This window comes from Pieris rapae, chromosome 17 (genome assembly GCF_905147795.1).
Source record: "Pieris rapae chromosome 17, ilPieRapa1.1, whole genome shotgun sequence".
Lineage (NCBI taxonomy): Eukaryota > Metazoa > Arthropoda > Insecta > Lepidoptera > Pieridae > Pieris > Pieris rapae.
In genome coordinates, this window is record NC_059525.1 from 3,052,159 (window position 1) to 3,075,488 (window position 23,330).

A 23,330-nucleotide genomic window follows, 5' to 3' on the forward strand; every position below is an offset into this window, starting at 1 on the left:
TTGATATGCTCTTGAGTTTTGTGAAAACAGGTTGTATATGTATATTAAGACACACAGTAAGAGATTATGCTATCTATTTTTCTACGCGCGATAAACGTTGAGATGTCTGATGAATTATCGTGAGGTTACTCGCATATATTATAGGGAAAGCGGAATTTTATAGATAACTAGCGGATCCGACAGACGTTGTCCTGTCTACACGTCTTTAATTTCAAAATTTCAATTTTTAATAAGCCATTTTGATGAAAATTATTTTTCAAATGTTATGACAATATCTAACGATCCAGCACATGGTCACACACGATATAACACAATGATAACAAAACTTTTTTTAAATTTCGGGACAGACTAAAATTAAAATTCGAATATTATTTAAAATTTGACAGTGCGATGGTAGCGCCGTCTGTCGGATCCAATATAAAACATTCCAAAATCAACAACTAATAAATTAAAAATTAATTAAAAAAACATTGTCCAGTAGACAAAATTGTGAATCTAAACCATTCCCAGATCCCCTTGAACACACACAAAAAAGTCAGAGTTGTAAGGACCAAATATATTGAAAATTAAGATGGATTTAATGACTTCAAACAAACAAGTTTTGCCACAATTGGCAATGATTTTGATTTTTAACACTATTTTACAATATTTTGGTGTAAGGAGAGCATGGGATGCTAAAGAAAAGCTTAATGTTTTTAACTTAAAACTTTCTTCAATTGTTAATCAAAAGTAAAATCTATTTTTGTGTCATATTAATTTTTATTATTGTATTAAAAATTAAATACAATTACATTTCTAGTAATAGTAGCAGTAACATTTAATAATTACACTGACATTTCAACAAATCAAGTTACGAAGTTTCTAACTCGGTTTTCAAGTTAAACTAACGATTACGAGAACTAACTGTGCTTTGGAATTATTATTTTTTTTCTAATTAGAAATTTTCTTTTATCAAGAGGGATTTTTTAAATTTTTTTTCAGAAATACACACATTAACTTTACAGCCTATGCCAATACGACAATGTGGAGAAACATTTAATAAAATAAAATAATGTACATAAGAATTAGACATATAATATACACAATATCGTTACTGTGAATTCACTCTGCGAATATACAAATATGTCGATGGTATCGGAAACAGCATTAAGTAGGCGCAAAATGTGTAAGTATAGTGAAAAACAAAACTTGTGGTAAGTTTTGTTTTTCCCCTATAGTGCTTACATAATACTTTAACGGCCTCTATCTCAACATGTCATCTCTATGACGTAGCTTAGCATAATAATGTCTCATATCTTGGTATGTTCCCACAAAAAGTGGGCCTAACAACCTAAATAAAAAAAACCTATTAAAGCGAATCGAAGTTTAGGGGGGTGCTAGTTTGTCATATTAATACTTTACATTGACAGCACTATATAGCTTGCTAATCTGTGGACTGTGAAATGTGTGTTTAAAATGTATATTTATTTTTATTTTTTATTTTTACATTTAGGTACAAAAATAGAAAACAGATTGATTACATACATACAGTTACTACACACTAAACAGCATTTGAAAATCTGATATCCAATTATATCTGTACACAGCATTTTACACTAAATAACAACCAAACAACAAACACATATTAAACTGAATGACAAAAAAAAAAGAAAAAATAACATATATATATATATATATATATATATATATATTAATTCAAATTAGTAATTAAGGTTGCAAGTATTCACCATGAACTATCTTTTTAAATTTACAAATATTATTGTGAAAAATATCAACTAATATGTAGTGAATGTAGTATATTTAATATATGTTGACTTTTATACATGATGACTAAGTATATGAGAGGGTGTGACGTAAGAACCTGACAACCCTACGGATCGTTTAAGCCGTACATAGTACATAAATAGTGAATATATAAATATATAGATAAGTACCGGATGCCTGTATCAAGAGACCTAAAGTAACAGACGGAGCCCTGCGGGTAGGATGTAAGGTTTGAGGTGGTGGGATTATCTCAAATCTACCGGGCAGGCTCACCACGATAATTAAGCGCTTGAGGGAGTCTTCGCCTAGAGAAGTGAGAAATGAATAAGCACCATACTACGCCCAAAAACAATTCATTTCGTTAATATATATTTAGTTTCTCGTAGACTACTAAAGCTTAATTAAGACATTTTCTCCTAACAATTACAGGTAATAAGTTTAGTACACGGCTCAGCGCCGCTTCAACTTGTAATTACTAAGAACGTCACTGTTGCACTGTCTTACACCGTCTTAGTGAGATCGTGCTTAAATTTACTCATTATAAACTAAATGCACATTATTCACGTTCTAGACACGTAATTTTATACGGCGCGTTGTAATTAAGGGTTAAGCTGCGAACGTTTGACGGCTTAAATTAATGATAAATGAATTGTTTTTAGATTTTGAATGTTGTGTTACGATATTTTAATTTTTAGCACTTATTTAATTCCATTCACTGGTATTATGTTGTTGAATGCCTGTAGCCATGCAGATCTTTCTGGTATTATTTGAGGAGTCAATTAAGACCCAGGTGCTTTTATGTGAAACTTCTTTAGGCGCATGAGGGTAAAACTTTTTCGGAACGTCACGAAGATGTGCAGCGTTTTTCTAAGAAAAGGGAGAGAGCCATTGAGAGAGAGTGAGAAAGGGAGATTGAGAAAAAATACAAGCTATTGGTAGATGTATTCGTTACGTATTAGAACTTTAGATGGAAATTCTATAGCATAACTGCTTGTGTATTAAACGCAGATTTTTTTATTTATATTATCATTAGCACGTATACAATGTAAATAAATATACATAGAGTGATCATGTACTGGTACATGATCATCTATTGGGGCTTTAACCTTAGTAATAAGTAATTTACAATAAAAATTTTGTGCAGTAGTTATCTATATATTTTTATAAATATTTTTAAAAATTTATTCCACAAATACGTTTGTATAAACGACACCAGCAAGAAAAAATCTAAAATATTAATTATTGCTAATTTCATGGTGTCGATTGTTTGTCACGGTGTGCGCCTAACGCACCAAAAGAAATATAACTTCATAAGCATCATAGTTGGACAATCACGTCTTACTAACACTATGGCTTACCGAATAAAAACAGCTAGGGCGATATATTATGCAAGAAAGTGTTTGTATCTAGTAGTACATAATGGCTCATTGTATAGCCGTCTATCAAGCAAATTTACCATCAGTTGCGGTCCGCAACATTATAGCTACATGCTTGGTTGCAGCTTGCTACCTAATTTCCTGAGCTACACATAATTGCTATGCGAGGTAAATTTACCGTCAAAGCCATTCAAGAATGTTCGAAACACCTCGAAACAATCAAATTGAGTTATTATTAGGGTAGAAAGATTAGCATTTATTCCGTAAATTATGGGAATATAAAATATATAGGGTTGATTTATATTGGTTCATATTAGCCTTACAGGTTTAAAAACAACAACTGATTTGTTTACTGTTACGTTTAAACGTATGTAGTTCGTAAAGTGAACATAAAAATGGTAAAATAATGGCGATACATATAATTACTTTGTTTATTATGTGCCTAATAATCTGAGGGTATGGGTCACATATGAAATTAAATATTTTGCTTTAACCAATTCACCGATGAAGACCATGCAGGAGAAATAGTTGAGTTTGTTTTGTTTCGCTGCATTTTTTGTTGTAGCAAAACCATGTCTCTACTAACTCAATAAAACAAAAAGAAACAGTATGATGTAACACCAACAACGTAAGGTTTTTTAAAATTATAATGCGAAAGTAACTCTGTCTGTTTTATACGAAAAAAGGCATAAATCTTTGTACGAAAGTTCGTCATAGTTAAAAATTTAAAAATTCTGCCCAAAATTACGGGCATATGCAAAATTATAAACACAAACGTGTATATGAATATCAATTTATTTACTTAAAACATTTAAGTAAGCTCCTTATATTACAAGTAAGAAAGACATTTACGAGCATCTTATTAAACAATCCGAACCTTCCTAATAAATAAAGGCACCGCACACATCAAGCTGTTACAATCCTCACCGCAGGCGACGATCACATCAAGTGGATTTATCACTTCCTCTACATTGCACATTGTATATAACAAGTAATTACTCCTTATTGTTCACATTAGTGTTGCCGCAGTGTCTACGAATTTTGTTTAAGTACCTAAGTAAGAAATCTAAGAAAGTCACTTTTCTGATAGAATAATTATTTCATATGACAAAAATGCGTATTGCCCTTTATAACTTACCAAAGAAACATACACAAAATCTCGTAAATATACGTATTTAAGTATCTACTATTCCAGGTGCTAGACTGTTCAAAGAAAAATAGAGGCTCTAGTGAAATACAGTGATATAAAACAAACTGTTATACAGTTTGGCGATTTTTTTGATGTCGTTGTGTTTGTCCATGTTTTGATAAAACAATAAATAAAAAAAAGATTAAGAGTTATTAAAGGATATTAATAACTTTTAATAAATCTTATCTTAATGGAGTTATTGAAGGGATTTTTAGCAACTATTTATTTAAAATATAAACTTAGAGTTTTTGATGTATCCTAGATTAGTTTCAAGTTAAATTTCAAAATCATAATTATACAAACACGACAGTATAACGATAGACAAGTAGACGATACAATATTGAGGATATCACACAAAAGAAGACGACCACGATGACAAAAACCAGGTCTAAGAAAAATGTAGCAATTGTTTTTAGTTATACTTAAATGAAACAGTACAGGAGTGAGAAAACAGGTCGACATCAATGTTAGCATCCAGTACACATGTTGTAAAGAGGCGCGCGAAACCCAATATTGAGTCTTTTAGTAGATAGGTTTAAGGTTGTGGGAGTGCGTTAATTCAGGCACATTTTTTAAATGTTACACAATCAATAGTATTACGCATTAGGCTCTGTGAAAGTGAATTATATTGTTAAAAAGTTTAGTCAAATTAAGCTTAACTTACCTATAAATGAGAAAGGTTTTCATACACTTATTTTATTTAATATATTAGTTAAGTTTATTATGCTTATTTATGTTAATAATGTTATGTTATGCTTTAAGCTTAAATAAATGTGTCGACGTACTAATCTTTTGAGGACCTTAAGTATTGTGTAACGGCTTAAAGATATGCGTTATAACTTATTAAATATAATCTCTAATTTTAGTGACAATTTTAGATTTAGTTAAACTTAATTTTTTTATAAGGATATATGAATCACTATAAAAGCCTTCATCGACAATTTTAGCTACTCTTTAATCCTACAAAAAGTTCTTCATTGAGAAAATGTTTCTTGTTAATTTTACTGAAGACTTTCTTTTATGCATTTAAAGAAAAACACTTTTTTAACGGATTATAGATATGTATTTATTTTATGCGTTTGATTGAATTTCTACAAGTTTCTTTCATTTTTAGAAATTAATGGAAATTCAACTAGCATTGGGTTACTGCTAAAGACTGTTCCTACTATAGCAAAAAGATTTAATAAAATAATTTAAATATTTATCTTATTTCATAACCTGAAGAAAGGGTAATGTCTAGTTTTCACTTCAGTCATTTCATTTAAGTTGGACATCAGTGTTGGTGCTGGTGTCCGAAGCCAGTTATGCTGCCATTTTTTTTATAAAAGTTTAATTATTTTAATTATTAAAATTGTAAATACTGTATTCTTGATTGTAATAAATAATTGTTTTTACTTATTTGACAAACATTTATTATATTTTAACTATGATTTTGTTTGCCATATAGACATTTTATGTATGAAAATTGTGGATTTTAAATTATTCATTTAATAAATAGAAAAACATGTTGCGTACGTTTTTTATTAAAATAGCGGCATCCTTTAACCAAGAACAAAAAAGTACTATTATGTCTTGTATCATCTAAGTGTCATAACTTATTCTGTAATATTCACTATCATATAGTCAAAGTATATGTCATATATTGAATGATATAAAGAAGTTAGAAGACATTAAGTTTTTTTCTAAAACGTTTACCTTGATGTAAAAAGTATTAGGAGTAACAAAGTTGGTGGGCAGCAAACAATTAAAGGAAGTTAGGATCGGGGCTCAACGGATTTGTTTGTTCTGAGTCGTTGTTTGTTGCCTATAAACATTGCTCCACAGGATATTAGCCCTTGTCCGGAAGTGTGGACAGCATTTCGACGTTTTCATGAACAATTGTAGCCTTTTGTGTATCTTTCACCAGCCATAAGTCAAATGGAAATATTTTCGTCGTTATTATAGGATTAAAAGTCGAATACATATATAAGATAGGTTATTGTTTACAGGCGACTTAAAAAGTTATGGAGGACGTTAACAAATCAGCGTGTTATTTTTGTTGTGCTCCGCTGTGGATCTATGCAGACGACTAAGGTGTCAAAAGAGTCAGATTTACAGCGATCTTTATAGCCCGTTCATAAATAAATTAATTTCGTTTATTAATTCTCCTGGTGACAAGACCATTCAATAGAAATAAGAAAAAGAAATACTTCTTAAATGTTTTTAACTTCTAATAAATACCATAAAACATATAAATTTGAAGAGTTCCAAACTAAATCAACATTTTGACGCTGTTTCACAGTACTATTTATTGAATTAGTTTTAATTTTATAGTTAAAGCAGTAATAAGACTGATGACGTTTTTATGAATTCGTATTATTTATCCTAAATAAATGTATTACTTTTAGCATCAAATCAATGTTAACAACAAACAATTCATAAATATTTCCCCTTTTAATCTAGCAACGATTGGGTACAATTAGAGAAGCAAATGAAGCGATAACATACTTGTCTTTTCACCGATCCGTCAAATATACCAAGAGCTCTTTAAATGGGAAGACGTCGGTATACCTTTTCATTTTATTTGCCATGTCTAAGATTGAGGGATCAATTTATATCGGTCTTATAGTTGTGCGATCTATGAGGGGTCTCGTTATGTTGGTTCAATGCATCTGTATAAATTCATACAAGCAACGGGCGCCTTCCGTCCCGACGCTGGTTGTTATGTCAAGGAAATGGACTGCTGTGTTGGGCGGAACCGTCAAAAGTGAAGAATCTGTGTTTCACGGTTAACATTGTTTTTATTTGATTCCACGAGCAAACTGTATTGATGCATTGTACGATATTCTTTTGTTCGGTGTGTTTTAACATCCGTGTGGTATCTGGTTTTATTTTTTAAAGTTGTTTGGTATTCTATTTTTAAATTGTTTTTTTGAAAAGGGAATCGTCTAGTTTTCAGCCAGTCCAATAGACGACTGGAAATGAATTGTTCTGTTTATGCTCACTACAAGTAAAATAAACTAAGATTTTTTGTCAGATTGCTTTTCGTGACACACGTCAGACCGTATTGTGTTGTCAAATTAACCTCTGTGGGTTATTACACTGGACGTCCTCAGAAAAAACCGTCGAACGAAAAGACCTCTTACAAACGCCTTAATAATAAGAAAGTTTGAAGTCATTGACATCATATGTGTACTTTTGGCTATTAACTTAAAACTTACTTCACAGAATTTCTTGCGGTTTTCACATTGGTGAAACTAGATATTGATCTAGAATGATTTATGAAGAAGGTATATAATTGTACAAGTTTTACGAATCACAGCGGCTATGTCACTTGTATGTGATATGGTTTATTATGCTTAAATTACTATAAACGTACATAGTACGAAACTAATATAGGAATTATCAGCTCCACAAAGCCGCGACTTGCATAAATATAAAGTATCCATACATGTTCGAATGGAAACTCATTTCCGATAGTGCGAGCTACCTTATTGATAACGTTAGTTTTAATTGTTCAATGAAATTTGATAACAGACATTCCGCTCATACTAAATGTGGCAAATGTTTTATATGCGATATTGGTGTTATATTTTACATTTCAATGCGATACAGTTGTATAATGTTTAAGTTATTGATATTTTTGATTAACACCCACAGCGCGTTTAATCGTCTACTGGCTTTTAGTAATCCCATTTATTGCGTCCAATCGACGATAGAAAGCCACTAGCTACATGTATGTCGTCCAAACAAAGATAAGCTGGTAGGAAACGTCCTACCTAAGAGAAACGTGTCGTTCTCTGGAACAAAGAATCTACGGGTATTCAAACACGACCTCCAACAAACTCGTGATACAAATTTTAATTATATTTTTAAAATCTGTATATTCGTGAACACTTGATGGACTAATCCGACTTCTTCATACAACATTTCACGTGATTGCCGTGTTGCTATCGTGTGCTGCTATGTGTCATTGGTCAGAAGCATCACTAGTTCAAAACGCGTTGACACGCGACATGTGTGCGTTATAACGACCAATCACAAACGAACGCAACCTTTTATCTTTTGTTTTACATTCTCACCTCGGCTGGTTCGTAAATTCTGATGTTAATCTACGTGTTAATGTTTTGAGAAAGAATACAATTTTATTAGAAATATACGTAAACTGCTAAATCTTTATTGGTTTAATGTATTTAAATAAATTGTTGTTTGAGGGTGATGTAATCTTTTATGTAAACAGTAGTACTTAATCGTTAATAGTTAACAAGTTAGGATATTAAAACCTAAACAGATTAAGTATAATACGCTTGGCGTAGTTAAATACAGTAAAAAAACGTTTATAAATAAAAAGAAGGGTACCAATAAAATTCGATTGGGTGTTTAGAAATTTAATCAATACACTTATTATAAAACGGTGGTTAATTAAAATGCGATAAATGTCACGTCTAAATATAATCTTATCCTATATTTTATTAAATTTTAATTAATTTTTATAAGCTATCGCTTCTTCTTCCTCCTTTTTCACTGCTTGAATAAGCACGAGGGACATCACAGAGTTAATGATCTGAAATAAATAAGTGTTAGTATTGAAGATCATTAAGAATGTGAAGCTGTTTCTCTGGGAGACTTGTTGAATTATTCAAGCTTTTCCTGCGAGAATTGTACAACTATCTTGTTAGCATTATTACAGCCATATTCATTAAATGTGGTAGTAATTAATATGTATATGTGCCTTAGAGTAAGTCACTTACTATGATTAGAACAAAGTAAGTTTCGTCGTGTCTATAAAGTCGTGAATCAAACAACTGCGCATAGTTGCAGCTCCTTACAAACATTGTGTAAAACAAACTTGGCGATTAAAAAGAGTGGCGAAGAGTTTATTGCCAGTCCTTGTCTTCCATTCAACGTCCTTGATTTGGGAACTGGCAGTAAAAATAAGAAGCATTTCTTTCATAAACATTCATAAGTGTACATTGTGTTACCTATATGAATAAATGATTTTGATTTTGACTTAGCTTCGCATGTATTAGTTTACATTGGAAGCTTGTAGTTTCAAGTTCCTTAATTGACTATATATATTTTATTTAAAAAATATTCATATGCCTACCCATAAAAAGCATTGATTTACCGAAAAAGCCGGATATTGTCATCGGCAGCAAATGCATGTTTGAATTGTTCTAATGGATGATAAAGATTTCTAAGACTTACACAAATCATGCAAGAGGCGAGAACAATGCCAGCTAGCCAACCGGTTCTTCCTTCCAAGTACCAAGTGAGCTCATCAACACATCCATGGAAGTAAGCATTTCCAGTCACAGAGTCACGACACTCAGAAGGCAGAGGCTTGTTCAGGTTAAGGTAGTCCATTGGACCATCAGCACCGCAACAACCAATCTGAAAGAAATAAATAAATTTTTAGTGAAAACTCACGACTTACTGGTGGAAGACGAAATGCGTTGTCGGTCTTTTAAAATCGGTCTTTACTCTTTTTTCTTCACGACCAAAGATAAAGTTGCTATCCTTTATAATAAAAACATATTTTGCGTCACAATTACGGTTTCAGATCTCATATGCTTATAATGAAAAAAAAAATTGGTGCTACAACCTTTTTAGGTCTTGGCCTCAGATTTTTGTATCTGTTTCATGATCAATTTTTAAATCTAATAGGCAAGTAGGTGATCAGCCTCCAGTGCCTGACACACGTCATCGACTTTTTGGGTCTAAGACATGTCGGTTTCCTAACGAAGTTTTCCTTCACCGGTCGAGTAAAGGTTAAATGCGCACATAGAAAAAAAGTCAATTGGTACACAGCCGGGGATCGAACCTACGACCTCAGATATGAGAGGCGCACGCTGAAGCCACTAGGCCAACACTGCTCAGCTTTTGATGGAAAGTCGCATTTTAAAAAGAAAATCCACGCTAAAACACACTATTGGCTTACAAACTTTAAAACGATATGTAGAGTGTATCCAGTTGAATTATTACAAAAGACAATTGGCCCAGTTCAATACATTTTAGAAGGCTTACGTCATTAGATTAGTGCACTACGAAATGACGTCCCCCAGGCCTCTTTCGAAGTCAACCGTCCATTTAGCAAATATGCTCTGGGAGCTCGAACTTTTTGCCACCAGATTGGCCTCTTCACCTGATAGATTCACTGATTGGACTAGTACGTCGAATGAAAGCATTTGATTGCCTGCTTGCCAATCAAATGCATTGTTCTCTGTAGATATGTTAGACCTATATTTCGTGTAAGATCTAAACAAAAATTCGGATTTTAAACCTTGGTTGATTAATTTCTGTTATATCTAATACTGTGTAAAATAATAACAAACTTTGTAAGTAATACTTGATAACCGAGAAATTTTTACAATTAAAATACTAGATTGATTTTTTAAGTACTATTGGCGTTTTTTTTATTATTTTCTATACGAGTAAAGTGAGATGTGGCCTATTGGAGGGCACGCCTGTCCAGCGATACCTATATTATCTTTATATATATACGTGTCACGTTTTCTGTCCGCTATGGCCTAAACTACTTAACCCGTGTTCAATCAAATTTGTACACCGTGTGTAGTTTAATCTTACTTAAAAGATATGATAGATATATAATTCTACTGTAGGTACGTGTGTTTAAGAGGAGTCTTAAACGCCTGGATCGATTTGAATTATTTTTTTCTATGCGTTTGGGTAGAGCCCTCGATGGTTTAGATTCGGTACTTTTATACTTTGTTTAATATTCTTATCACTTGAAATATCATACAGGACGTCTGTCAGGTCCGCTAGTGTATATTTCGTTACCTATATGAATAAAAGAATGATCATGTAAAATATATATCAATACTTACTCCTTCTTGTACCATCCTCAAAATTTCTCGGCTGCCCTCATGCATTGGATTGTTAATAAGTCGAACAAGCACATCTTTAATAATGGGCTGGATACTAGAGTCGTAAGTCGAGAAGTCCAGTAGAACGCAGGCTCCAACGAGGCCGAAGACAAACAGACCTATTTGTGAAGCTATATACTAGAAAACAAAATTGTGATGTTTATCTGGTGTCGAGAATATATTTAATTTTAATTAAATTAAATTAATTGTAATTGTATCATAATAAAATGAAAAATATATTTTTTAACTTTTATTTTAAATAACTAGTGTTTTTAATTAAACTGTCTAATTTTTTTTTATAATCTTGTTGATAATTTTGTAATACCTTAATAAATAAAAATAAAAACTCGAAAACGTCTTTTTTTTCGATTTTTCCTTGAACTCTGAGGGACGTAATTGTTGAGAAAAAAAATTGAAAAGAAACCCCTATGGGATAAAATTCAAAAAGGCGTATTAAGGCGAAATGAAGTTCGCGGGGGCCGCTAGTTAACAACAATATAGGTAATGAATAAAATTATAGAAGAAAGGCTTTCTAAAATTGGCGCTTCAATAAAACATATTATAAATGTTAAATGTGATAAGCTACTTACCATATAAAGCAATTTAATATTTTCCATCAATGCTGACCCACATCCAAGGAAAGCGACGACCATGATTCCAAGAGTTCCGATAAGTATGATGTAGATACCGATGAAGAACTTCTGTAACTCAAGTATCTTCATCCATTCGTTGAATCCTGGCTCCACACATATCCACAAACATAGTGCGAAGATAGATAAACCGAACAGCTGGAACCAACTTTGTTATATTAGCAGTGATAAAAAACAGTCTATCTAGTCTATATAGTAAATGTTCAAGAATATTTCAATACAAATTTCATACGCAGTCAAAAGTATTATTAGGTAATATTCTTGGCTGTATAAAATATGATAGTCCTTTAAATATAAGTTTAGAAAAATAATATAAACTATACTATGAAAATATATTTTGTTTCGGTACATTACAAGGCTATGTTAGCGGTACCACGATACCTGAAGAACAGATAAACATCAAAGACCATGAAAGGGACCAGTCGGTTAAGGAAAAGTGGGAGGGCCAGAGCGGGAAAAGACTGTGCACCTATTGGAAATGATAGAGTCATCCGGAGAGAGTTATTCCTTTAACTCTCTCCGGATAACTCTATCATTTACATAATGGTCCATATTTATAGGCGAGTAATATTTTACTAATGAAATTCGACTATAAATAAATACTAACAATCAGGAGGTATAATAAAGATTTATTATTATCATAACAAAAAGGTTATATAAAAACTATGTATGCCCAAGTCTTCGCAGTATAACCAATTATTTATTTATGTAACATCAAGACGCAAGAAAGATATTCTATGGAAAAAGTTGAGCATACTATTTGATAAATCGACTTCGTTGCAAGTTAGCCAATTTTGCTGATCCACGTAAAAGATAAAACTACGAATGGGAAAAACACCATAGATATGAGGGGATCTAAAAGTTTTATAATCTCATTAATGCTACGAGGCAGAGCCTGTATTTGTGTAGGTAAACAGGTATGCGATTATAACTTTTATAGAGCAATAAACTTTAATTGCTCTACCCCAGTTGCATACATTTAGCATAGAATACACTGTAAAATTCAGTAGGCGTTAAATATGTCACGCTTAAAGAAATGCCGCCCGAATCGTCCATACAAAAGAACGTGGATTTCATATGATTTACACGTCAGAACCCGAGCGAGTAATCGCCGCGTCTTTGAGTAATCAAGCCAAATAGGAATTAGGTCGCGGCTCCTATTGCCTCTGCGTTATCTTCGGAGCAAAAAAGGGCCTTATCTACGCATCATTATACTTTGTCTGCAAAAACCTTTGTCGAGACAACAACTCTGTTCGCAATCCATTAGGGCCACGCCAAATGACGCGGAAAGTTGACTCGTACGTTTGTACGGTTTGCTGGAAAAATCATATAATACTCGGGTTTGTACCGCCATTAATGCTCGAATACACTCGCTGATACACGCTTTCACGATGATAAATGGCGCAATCTGTGAACGAAGCTGGACTAACTAATAAATTTGAAATAAAGAAAAATTGGAGCTATCGAAATTGGCTGCGTTACGTTCAGCTCGTATGCCTTGATTTTATTACGGGCAATCATCTTCGATAATTTTTTTTTCTCTGCGGTAATTTGCAATCAGCCGTACGGCTATGAGAGAATTTGTTCTGTGGTGCTGTCATGTGGAGTGACTTCCCATTGGAAGCATCTAATCATCTTCTGCTTAGAGCTACTGCCGGTCTTCTAGCTCTCGAATATGGTGACGTTTTAGTCGACTCACATACTGTCTAATGGTGAGTTGGCGAGCAAGTTCGTTCGGATGACAGCTTAACCACTCTTTGTATTTAGCTGCCAGTCTCCGGATTTCGTCTTTGATAGTTCTCATTTGCGATAAAAATTAACCGTACGAATTGGATATATCAATTATGCATGTGTCTCGATAAAAACCTTGTGCTAACAAAACATTCATGTTCCTTGTAATATAAATCGATTTGATTTAGGTAAACAAAAGCATTACCAAATGACTATTAAATATTCGCGTCGTAAGTCTCTTATGTATTTCGTTTTGCTCTCTTCGAGCCAAAAGACAGACTTTTTTGTGATGTTAAAAATTTATGGCGTCGTAAAAACTCGCTGTGAGACCGTCTACTACGCCAGCGGCGTTTCTTAAGCCCGAATATGACATTACAATGTAGATACGTGAATATTTTCAACGTTAAATTTTATAACAGTGTATATATCAGGAGCTGGGGGATTGTCGTAAAATGCTAGTTATTCTGCAACTATTCATTGTGTCACCGTTTTGTGGAGATTATAAGCATTAAGTGGCTTCGAGCCGCATAAACGTCAGGAGCGTTTTCGTTGTATATCTTGGAATACCTGCAGAGCTGGAATAATAAAGAGTTTTACAACGTTTCAAAATGGGACTTTTTCTCGCAATTCAACCGCAACGTGCACTTAAGGGATTTGAATATCTTATGTGGAAGACGATTTTATCTATTCTACGCAACACTGGGGACCCAGTACGTGCCGAATTTAAGATTTAAAACAATCGTTTATTTCTGACAATATTCTATTGTGCTTCCGATACATAAGATTGTCACAGTAGTGAATTAAATAATAATTGGACGGAAAGTGAACTTTTAATTCAAATAGTATATGAAAAGAATGCGATTAAAAGGCCGTCAACGCACTCGCGGGTTCTCTAGCATTGAGCGTCCATGGGCGGCGGTATCACTTAACATCAGGTGAGCCTGTTTGCCCCATGTTCTAAAAAAAAAAACAAATGATCATATAAAAAATTCAACGGAATAATAATTTATGAATATGATAAATTGTTACCTAGAGAGTGCAAAATAAACGTGTAATAAACTTATATATTGTTTATTTGTCGTAATAAACCTTGCAAAGTTTGGAAGAGGTACATTTAAGAATTTTATTTAATTGTGTTGTAATTGTTTACAGCATAGACAATACTACGCTAAATAATTAATTCTCTATGGCGGGGCTAAACTTTTAAAAATAATTCTGTACTCAATGCAGTGTAAGATTAACCAAGATTAATTAAAAGTGAAGCCCATGGAAATACGTTACGCTTTAGTCGGGTTCAATTATTGCGGTTAAGTTTGATTGAGTAACGTTAAATGCTGCTGGCGGTTTCTAAGACGTTTGGTATTCAATTTTGGAATACTCTAGTATTGATTTGTATTAAATCAATTCATTTACTAAACGTACAACTTTAGACAAATCGAGTTTGAATTAAGAACGTCCTTCTAATGTGGTTTGACTGTAAGGTGTGATTAAGGAACGAATATTAGCGCGAATTGAATTGTATGTCGAAATCCGATACATTATTGACGAATTTAGATTTATTTTGAACAGCTAACAAAGGTTATATATAAAGACAATTAAAATATAGCCAAAGGTTGAATACATAATGTGTAAAAAAAAGCTAATAATGTATAAACAATTATGAATATAACGGTGCAACCAATAGAACAAACGAAAATACTGAAAAAGCATATACACACAGACACAAGATTTATCTTTGACTTATTTTGAAGTTAGGACATACAACGGTTGATAAAAGAAAGAAAGAACTTTATTATACACAATATTCTGGAAAGTTTCGATAAAGTAGAGTGCACTGGCCCCACACTAGGATTCCCTGTGTTGTGGGCAGCCTGTCTCTTCCTTTTCACATCTAAACAGTATTTCTTAATTATTTCTGCATAACACTTAAAAAAAAAAATTAAAAAAAAATCCAAACGTAAAACAATTCAAACGAAGTCAATTTAATATGCCCCATTTACAACGCAGCACCATTCATCTTGGCACAAATCCAAATGGCAATTATTGAAAGAGACTAGGATACAGCGATTATTTCTCATTTGCGCTGCACCTTAACGAGTGCAACTTTGAATGATGCTTGACAGTTGACACTTAGGGTTTTTGGCGTCAGTTCCACTTTCCAATTTGCAGAGCGCTGCCCGATTTGTGCCAGCTTCAATAAATAAATGTAGCGTGTGATTTTTCAAAATCATTCGTGTCGCAAATTATATTTAAAATGCAACTGTTATTTATACATTCCTGACAGTGATCCTCGCGTCTAGTTTAGGCACTAATAAAGAAATATATAAAACCGTCACATTCTAACTGGCACATTTTCTGGAAAAAAATTTAGATCAAAGTCACAAAATGAATTTGGCATTGATAAGCTTAAATGCTGTAATGTTTTGTAATTAAACAAACCTGTAGAGATTTTTTTAATACTAACACAATTTTAATATATGTACATAAAACATAAAATAAACATTTTGTATTTGATTAACTTGTTTGTTTTTCATCATCCTATCACTTAGCAGTAAGAAATAATGACTATCTATAATTTGGCCCGAAATTAATAAAATTTATAAGCAGAGTACAGTCTCTATTTGTTATAAAGTACAACAATATACCTAAGGATTCGAATGAGTTTGTTTCATACGATTACCACAGCCCTTAATTAATTTACATGAATGCCTCTAATGTAATAATTAACAATATGTTTCACGCAATAAATATGCATTACAATTTAATTCAGAGCAATCCTATACATAACCCCACAATGGGGATGTGATGTTTAATTTTGCTAATTAACTCGGCTTAATAACCGCCTGTATCGAGCGGGAAGTTATGTGGAGTGCGAGGATTTAGTGCCGACACCACGTGCTGCTAATGCCTTAGAATGGACTTACACGGGTGGAAATTTTGCACGGAACCCATACGTTTATTTTAGCTGCCATTTGCCAGATATTGTAAGAACGTTTTGACACTTAATACTGACTTGACAGTGAATAATTTTTAATAGAAGCCACATGCGTTGTGTAAAATAATATTACACCTAAATAATAAAATTAAAAGACTACCAAACCATTATGATATAACTCATAGCTTTTTTATGTTATTGATTTGAAATGATACTGAAATTCTTGTTTCATTAGGGAATACAATTGTGCAATATATACCCTGTTTATTCGAATGATTTTAAAGCATAACTTACATACAGATACAATAGTTATATACTTAAAATCTAAACAAATACGAACACAATATACAAATTGAGAGAATATCAAGGAATTACAACCGCCTAAAATGTTAGCGTATTTTTCAGACCAACTTGAAATAACTTAGGTTACCCTTTTGTGTACAAAATTACCGTCAGCCGGCTTAATTTTCTTGTCCACATAAAATTGTATCTTTTTTGTTATTTTTCGTAAAAGTTCGACTTGCTTAAAGACTATGGTTAATTAGAGTAAAAAAATAGAAAATATGATAAATTACTCATGGTGATCGTAATGTAAAAACTTATGAAACATCAACATTTAGTTGTCTACTTCGGACTAATTGTATTCATGCTTTGATGGTAAGAGACTGAATAGAGTACTTGAAACCGACTAATTACACTCGATATATATTAGTGTGGGCCTAGTGGCGTACGACTCTCATCTCTGAGGTCGATGGCGTGTCAGGCACGGGAGGCTGATTACCTACTTGCATATATATTATCATGCCTCGGAACTAGTATTTTGAAATATTAGTTTTTATGATCAATAATTAAATAAACGATTCAATAACGCAGACTAGATAGAAGCATGGAAACTAATTTAATATATAATAAGAAATAATGTTTTGTTTCTGCTTAAAATTGCTGGTACTTTTGTTGCAGTTTTTTTTTAATTTTTTGTAACTTTATTACCAAAATAGTCATATATTTTAGATAAATAAGCTTGTCACATATTCCTCATCATCATAATCATGATGTGGTAAACTTTCATTAATAAATAAACTTAGAATGTAAAACAATTCAGTTCTAAAGAACTATCGTAATAAAATTTTAATAAAAATATGTTTGAAAAAAGAAATAAATTCCCTGAGAAACTTGTAGTATATTTACGTACGTATATATACAGATAGAAATCGTTAATATGCTTTTTTACCGAAGATATAGGCAGTGATCACGGATCTCCTTGCTACGTTCCAGACATACCTTAGGAAGCAACAGCTTCATCCACTCCCATGACCTTCACCATGCATGTAATGAAACTATGAATCTACATGACACATAAATGAATAACGCGTTTAGAGTGTGACTCAAACAATGGATACACTATACTTAGAAAACAAGTGTAATCTAACTGATAACGAGCCGTATTTCAGCTTTGAATAGAGATAGCAATAATTACACAAATATTGCTATCTCTATTCAAGAAAGGAATGCTAATAAACTACGTGAAAATTTTAGCAAGTTTACCGCGTATTGCTTTGTACAGGTCAGAACTATTCTTCGTTATATAACACGAGCTTACAAAAGAAAATAGACGAAGTAAAATAAAGGATAATTGAGGTATTTATAAAATGACTCATAGTCCATAACCCTCGTCTTACAAAACAACAGTATAAGGTTGTCTCGTTTACAAATTTGATAAATTAGGTGAGAATGATAAGGACAAAACATTTATTATCACATCACTTTGTGTTAGTTTTGCTCTTTCGCGAATTTTGTAAACGATTTTTACATTCATAAGCATGCCTTAAGTCGCATCTAAATTGAATAAATAAATTTAGATTGATTGATTGTTCAAAATAGAATCTTTATTATTTAGACCAATGATTGTTTTATATTTAAATCTGAATATGTGTGATCAACAACACTATTTCAATACAAGGATTTGTACCCACAATAATCGAAATAAATTTTTCCGATTCGTTACAACTGAAGTGAGTAACAAATGTTGAACTGTGAGAACGTGCCTCTAATTCAAAGTAAACAGCTCAGTTCAAACTCACCCACAATACGACGTTGAAGCAAAACAAAGTATACTTGATGCAATATATTTGTGACTCCAATTTTCCCACTATTGGCCCTTGGCCATCTCTGCTTAAACCTGCCATGACCACTTGCACGCACGCCCGATTTGGTACTGGCTTATCAGATAATAAAGCTAGGTTATCTGTGAAAAGATAACCAAAAGATACGAGGACACCGATTGCCACACCTATAATATAATATAAAGACTGTTTTATTAGATCCCAATTTCAGAGAGGATATAGATAGTTAATAGTATGATATACATGCCAATGTAAAATTCTTATTTAGCTAAAGGAAGGTCTTAAAACTGGTTAAAATTAATTAGATAAGTAATATATAACTTCTTTGTATGTATTTTTTTTTGTTAAAGCAATAAACAATATGTATTGTACAACATATAGTTTTTTGAAACTTAAGACACTTTTATTAGTTCAAAAAAAAAAAAAAAATAAACAAACATAGTAAGTTAATATTTTTAACTTCATAACTGAGTTTAAAATCAGTTGAAGGTCCACATTTATGTTGAAAATTCTTTAAAACCTTTTTAAAAACCTTAAAACGATTTATTTAAAAAAGTTACCCAACAGGCAGGAGGCCCACCTGATGTTAAGTGATACCGCCGCCCATGGACACTATCGATGCTAGAGGGCTTTTAAATGAAATACTTAAAATCCTCAGTAACACTAGATCAAACTATATACATTATTATTAAAACGTAAGTATTATAAGTAACAAGTTACGTTACTTACTTTAAATCAGTAAAAACGTTAAAATATTGTATTGGAGTATACGTATTGTATACACTGATTCATCGCTTTAATGCTAAAAACGTTTGTATTATAGACAAAGAGATTCGAATTTAATATAAACAATAGAACGCGTTGAACGGAAACGCATTTTAATTAACGAAAATAAAAATTGATATTGCACCGGAAAGAGTATCGGGTATAAAATATTCAAGTTGTTGGCCTATTTCTGTGGCCTTGTCACCGCTGTAAATTCACAGCTGAACGGTCTCGTGTTTTCACTTCGGTTTCAACTCGAAGTGAAACTAAGGTACTCGCGTATGTTTTTACTCTCACAGGACTTTTAAAATATTGTCATTTTTTATATGTGCGATGCGTCAGAGATTGCATCTGTAGAATTAGAGTATCTTATGCTTTTAGAGCCTTTGCCTATACAAATTGACAAATAGATTTCAAATAAATATAATGTAAAATTATCGTTACGTTGTCGTCAGCGGTGTCGGTAATTTGTGGATGTGACTAACACGCTAAACGTTTGTTTGATATTGTTTGGGCTACTAGCAGCTGTCAAATGTCAAAAATGATAGTTAAATTATTTCCAAATACATCCTTAAAATATAGGGAACAATTCTTAAAAGGTCGACTGTGCATTTGAGTCTTTTTGGTATAGGCTTTGTTACTTATAAAAATACTTGATAAAAACTCATGTCGCTTCGATTTTATTGCTTTGAAATAAGCCTTGATCCGAAGAGTACGCGTGCTAATTGAATAAAAGGATCCTTGTAGAATGATGACCCAAAAACGGGGTTCTAATACAGCAAGTATAGCGAGACGGACTACATTTTTAAAATGTAAGTGCTTTAAGAGTATTTTTTATGTGGCGCGAATGTAGGTATTGACTTATTTTGGACCGAAGCGAAACAAGCAAACGGGTAGTTCTTACCGACGCCGGCAACACCAGAAGGCTTGCTACGGATTTGCTGGCCTTGTCACATAAGTCTCTAAGTCATAAAAAGGAATATGTACTAGGTACAATTCTTTTTGATAAAATTCAGCCTTAAGGCCTTGTCGAATTGTCAGTCTCCAACGTACTACATTTAGTTTCTATGAATTTCTTACTAAGTGTACTATGAGGAGTTCTTTTGTGTAATTCCTTCTGCCTCGTTTCAACACCGTACGAGCAGTATTAATTCAAAATTTCATCAGCATCACCTTTTGTTTGTGGAATCGAATCGACTACCAGTGGGGGATAGGACCTTCAATTGTTTAAAGTTAGAGTATACTCCTATCTCAAAGGCCGGCAACGTTGGGTACTGCTGCTATAATGAGTGTCCATAAGCTGCGATGACTACCCTTATTGGGCATCCCGTAAGCTCGCTTTTTTATCTTTTAAAGATATAAAAAAAAATTGTGAGCTGCGAGTGTCTCTTTCTTCCTTTTACCGTTTTTCTATCCCGTAACATTAGAAAATTCATTCAGCGTTAGTGCTTGGTAAATGGTCTCAGGCTCTAGTGGAATGCACAAGCGACTATCTATATATATAAAAGAAAGTCGTGTTAGTTACACCACTTATAACTCAAGAACGGAAGAACAGATTTGGGTGAAAATTGGAATGGAGGTAGCTTAGAGCCAGGAGACGGACATAGGATACTTTTTATCCCGTTCGACAGCGTTCCCGTAGGACTTGACATGAAACGTCAGTCACTATAAAACGAGGTATAACAAAAAAGAATAATAAAACGCAAATGATAGCTATGTAATTGACGTATAATGACAGCTATGTAATGACGTATATATGACAATTTGATATTTGTAAGAAATCAATATTCAAAATATTTCTATTAAATAAATAATTAAATGTAATGATAGTGCCATTGCCCATTCGTATAGTGAAGATATTCAGTGAAGAGAACTATAAAACTCGATATGGTCGTATGTATACAGTTCGTCCAAAGAATGATGAATGTTTCTATTTGTTGTTGTTGTCGAAAGACGCATTTAATCGAGTATTGGAACGGGAACGTGAATATGATCACCAGGAATTAGATTTAGTAGTTCAAACGAATGTAACCCTGTTGAATTACCAACAAAAGGAAGTTTATGATACTTTAATGAAGGCAAACGATGATGAAAATGGTGGTTTATATTTCCTAGATGACCTTGGTGGAACTGGCAAGACATTCCTCATGTCATTAGTTTTAGCAACTGTTCGGGCGAGATCCAACATAGCGGTTGCAGTTGCTTCTTCTGAAATAGCAGTCACATTGTTAGAAGGATGCCGTACGGCTCATTCAGCATTAAAATTACCGTTAAATCTTCAAACTATTGAAGAACCAACGTGTAATATTGCAAAACACTCAGCAATGGCCAATGTTTAGCGGCATCGAAAATCATCATCTGGGACGAATGCACAATGGCGCATAAACGTGCATTAGAAGCACTTAACCGAACTTAAAAGATTTACGAAATGACTCAAGATGTTTTGGAGGAGCAATGATTTTACTGTCTGGCGATTTCCGCCAAATACTGCCAGTAATTCCAAGATCTACGGCTGCCGACGAAATAAACGCTTGCCTCAAATGGTCAAATCTATGGCGCTATCTGAAGAAACTGCAGCTGACAACAAACATGAGAGTTACATTGCTTACTGATACATCTGCTGAAGATTTCTCGGAGCAATTGCTGACTATTGGTAACGGTCAAGTACCTGTCGATGGATCGAGCGGATTAATATCATTTTCAAATAATTTCTGTAATTTTGTCTCATCAAAAGACGAACTTATCAACAATGTATTTCTAAACATTATTTCTAGCTACAAAAATAATGAATGGTTGAATGAGCGAGCAATTTTAGCGGCTAAGAATAAAGATGTAGATGACCTGAACTACATAATTCAAAATAAGATCATTGGAACAATGCATTCATTCAAATCTATTGACTGCGTCACAAATGAAGATGAAGCCACCAACTATCCAATTGAATTTTTAAACTCTTGGACGTGCCTGACTTACCACCGCACAATTTACGCCTAAAGGCGTAGTAATCATGTTTCGAAACATAAACCAACCAAAACTGTGCAACGGTACGCGTTTGGTGGTTAGAAAATTGATGAACAATGTAATTTACGCTACGATAATGATAGAAAAATTCAAAGGTGAGGAAGTTCTTATTCCGAGGATCCCGATGATCCCAACCGATTTGCCGTTTGAATTTAAAAGACCTCAATTTCTGATACGTCTTGCATTTGCCATGACCATCAACAAATCACAAGGCCAATCCTTAAAAGTTTGTGGTTTAAATCTAGAACATTCATGTTTTTCCCATGGTCAATTATACGTGGCATGTTCACGGGTCGGAAGACCATCTGCGTTGTTTGTTTTTGCGCCTGATAATAAAACAAAAAATGTTGTGTATCACAAGGTACTTAAGTGAAGAGTAACCTATGTACTAAAATACAGAAATAATAATGAATGATTAATGTAGGTATTTAATTTTTTTGTATTTTGTTCCAATAAAAAAAAACTGCTTATTTATTGCCATTAAGGCGGAACAAAGTTCGCCGGGTCAGCTTGTTTTTAATAAAACAAAAACGTAAAGTAGCTAATATTGTAGTGATTTTGCTAAGTCTAGGACATATATCACGTGTATTCTACCCAATAAAACGTGTACGAAATCCAATACGCGGATTGGGGTAGTTGGGGCAATGGCGGTCCGCAAGCTGTAAACATAAATAAGGAAGATGGACGACGTTTTAGAATAACCCCACGCACGAATGCCACTCGTAAATTCTACTCTTGATATAACATCAATTTGGAAAATTCGTAACGGTTTTACTTCAGTATTTTGAGCCAAATATTTAGGCCTTTAATTTCCACTGAACTAAAGTGTTCTTTGTGACCGTACAGCTCATCAACATTTGACAATTTCTGAATAGATACGTAGACTTGAGTTTCTTTGTGTTATTTTGTA

At 33.1% G+C, this 23,330-nt stretch overlaps 1 protein-coding gene across 1 annotated transcript; it reads right to left on the reverse strand.

Moving 5' to 3' along the window:
- Positions 1 to 8,680: 8,680 nt before the first annotated feature.
- LOC111001223 (tetraspanin-2A) lies at positions 8,681 to 18,744 on the reverse strand. The gene is made up of 5 exons (XM_022271021.2): positions 18,593 to 18,744; positions 11,786 to 11,983; positions 11,157 to 11,333; positions 9,517 to 9,702; positions 8,681 to 8,872 (listed from the first exon to the last, which is right to left on the reverse strand). Exons 1-5 carry the CDS (start codon positions 18,695 to 18,697, stop codon positions 8,792 to 8,794), a joined length of 747 nt encoding a protein of 248 aa, XP_022126713.1. The 5' UTR covers positions 18,698 to 18,744; the 3' UTR covers positions 8,681 to 8,791.
- Positions 18,745 to 23,330: the final 4,586 nt, after the last annotated feature.

Excerpts from the sequence above, each read along its gene's own strand:
- LOC111001223 (XM_022271021.2), bottom strand. The coding sequence starts at position 18,697 with ATGGCAGGTTTAAGCAGAGATGGCCAAGGGCCAATAGTGGGAAAATTG. Across the intron at positions 11,984-18,592 it reads GCTTCAACGTCGTATTGTGG|CTGTTCGGTTTATCTATCTT; the intron begins GTGAGTTTGAAC and ends AGTTGGTTCCAG. Across the intron at positions 11,334-11,785 it reads ATATTAAATTGCTTTATATG|TATATAGCTTCACAAATAGG; the intron begins GTAAGTAGCTTA and ends TTTGTTTTCTAG.